Raw genomic sequence first — 1,378 nt, 5'->3', positions numbered from 1 at the left:
ATCACCATGTCGCGCACATATGGTTGTGATGCATGTGCCTGGTGTACCCTTATCAGACGGGTAGTCATGATGGGTATAATGGGCCTCGTATATTTTACCCCAGTGTCACTTTGATGGCATGCACTGCTCTCTCACTCAATAATAATAATAATCATAAAAAAAAGTAAAAGTGAATACAGCAATGCATGTGTGTTGTGATGAGCCTGATGATTCTACCATGATGTATTTGTTCTCTTAAAAGAAATATATTATAATGACATTACTCTTGTGTTTTTACCTCCTGCAAAATGCAACAGGCTCAGTCAAATATGAAGACAAAGATGAAGGGTGAAGAAACCAAGTTGAAAAGTGCCAACCAAAAGAATGAGAAAAAGGCAGAGAAAAGTGGCAAAGATGAACATGATAAAGTGGTGAAAGAGAATGAAGAAAAGGTTTGTTTCTTCTCCCAGTTGACATTTTATTATAGTCGATCCACTTCACTATCTGATGATTACATTTTTATCGTTTATTGCTTTTGAATGCACAGAATGTTGTGTGTGTATGCGTGTGTTTCTGTGTGTATGCACGTGTGTGTGTGTGTGCACATGTTTGTGTGTGTGTATGCATGGGTGTGCATGTGTGTGCATGTGTGTGTATGTATGTGTTTGTGTGTGTGTGTGTGCATGTGTGTGTATGCGTGTGTTTCTGTGTGTATGCACGTGTGTGTGTGCATGTGTGTGTGTATGCATGTGTTTGTGTCTCTGTGTGCATATGCACGTGTGTGTGTGTGTGCGTGTGTGTGGTCATCCTCATCATTTAATGTCCGCCTTCCATGCTGGCATGGGTAGGACTACTGCCATGTATATGCACGTGTTTGTGTGTGTGTGCGTGTGTGCCAGTGCGTGCATGCATGAATGTAAGCACGGAAGCTTACGCTCACTTATACACACACAAATACGCATACACACACATTAATTATTTAATACTTTTCGTCACTTCACCATTATTTCCATTTCTTTCTTTCAGCTCTACAAACTAATTTTCCGTTAGGCTGACACACTTAAACATTTGTTGTACCCAATTTCCTTCTGCATATTTCCGTGTTCTTGTTTTCATCCCGTTTTGTCTGACATCCTTTTGTAGTATCATGTCTTCATGGTACCATTCACTTGTAGTATTTATCATAAAGAAGCTACCGGCACCCTGAGGTGAGCAATCATGTTGACAATGTGCTAAAATTGCTTTGACCTTCAGCAAACAACTGATGAAGGAAGAATGGTATCCATGATTCTTATTTCTTTACTGCCCACAAGGGGCTACACACAGAGGGGACAAACAAGGACAGACAAACGGATTAAGTCAATTATATCGACCCCAGTGCATAACTGTTACTTATTTA

At 40.1% G+C, this 1,378-nt stretch overlaps 1 protein-coding gene across 1 annotated transcript in view; it reads left to right on the top strand.

The window, feature by feature from the left end:
• LOC106870488 (1-phosphatidylinositol 4,5-bisphosphate phosphodiesterase classes I and II) overlaps positions 1 to 1,378 on the top strand; it is a 65,247-nt gene that overhangs the window by 54,282 nt on the left and 9,587 nt on the right. Inside the window, exon 29 of the mRNA XM_052971524.1 lies at positions 297 to 503. Coding sequence (XP_052827484.1) covers positions 297 to 503 — 207 coding nt within the window. The remainder of the gene's footprint in view (positions 1 to 296; positions 504 to 1,378) is intronic.

This window comes from Octopus bimaculoides, chromosome 11, assembly GCF_001194135.2.
Source record: "Octopus bimaculoides isolate UCB-OBI-ISO-001 chromosome 11, ASM119413v2, whole genome shotgun sequence".
NCBI classification, from domain to species: domain Eukaryota; kingdom Metazoa; phylum Mollusca; class Cephalopoda; order Octopoda; family Octopodidae; genus Octopus; species Octopus bimaculoides.
The sequence above is the reverse complement of the archived record's forward strand: the minus strand, read 5'-3'. Positions and strand labels throughout refer to the sequence as shown.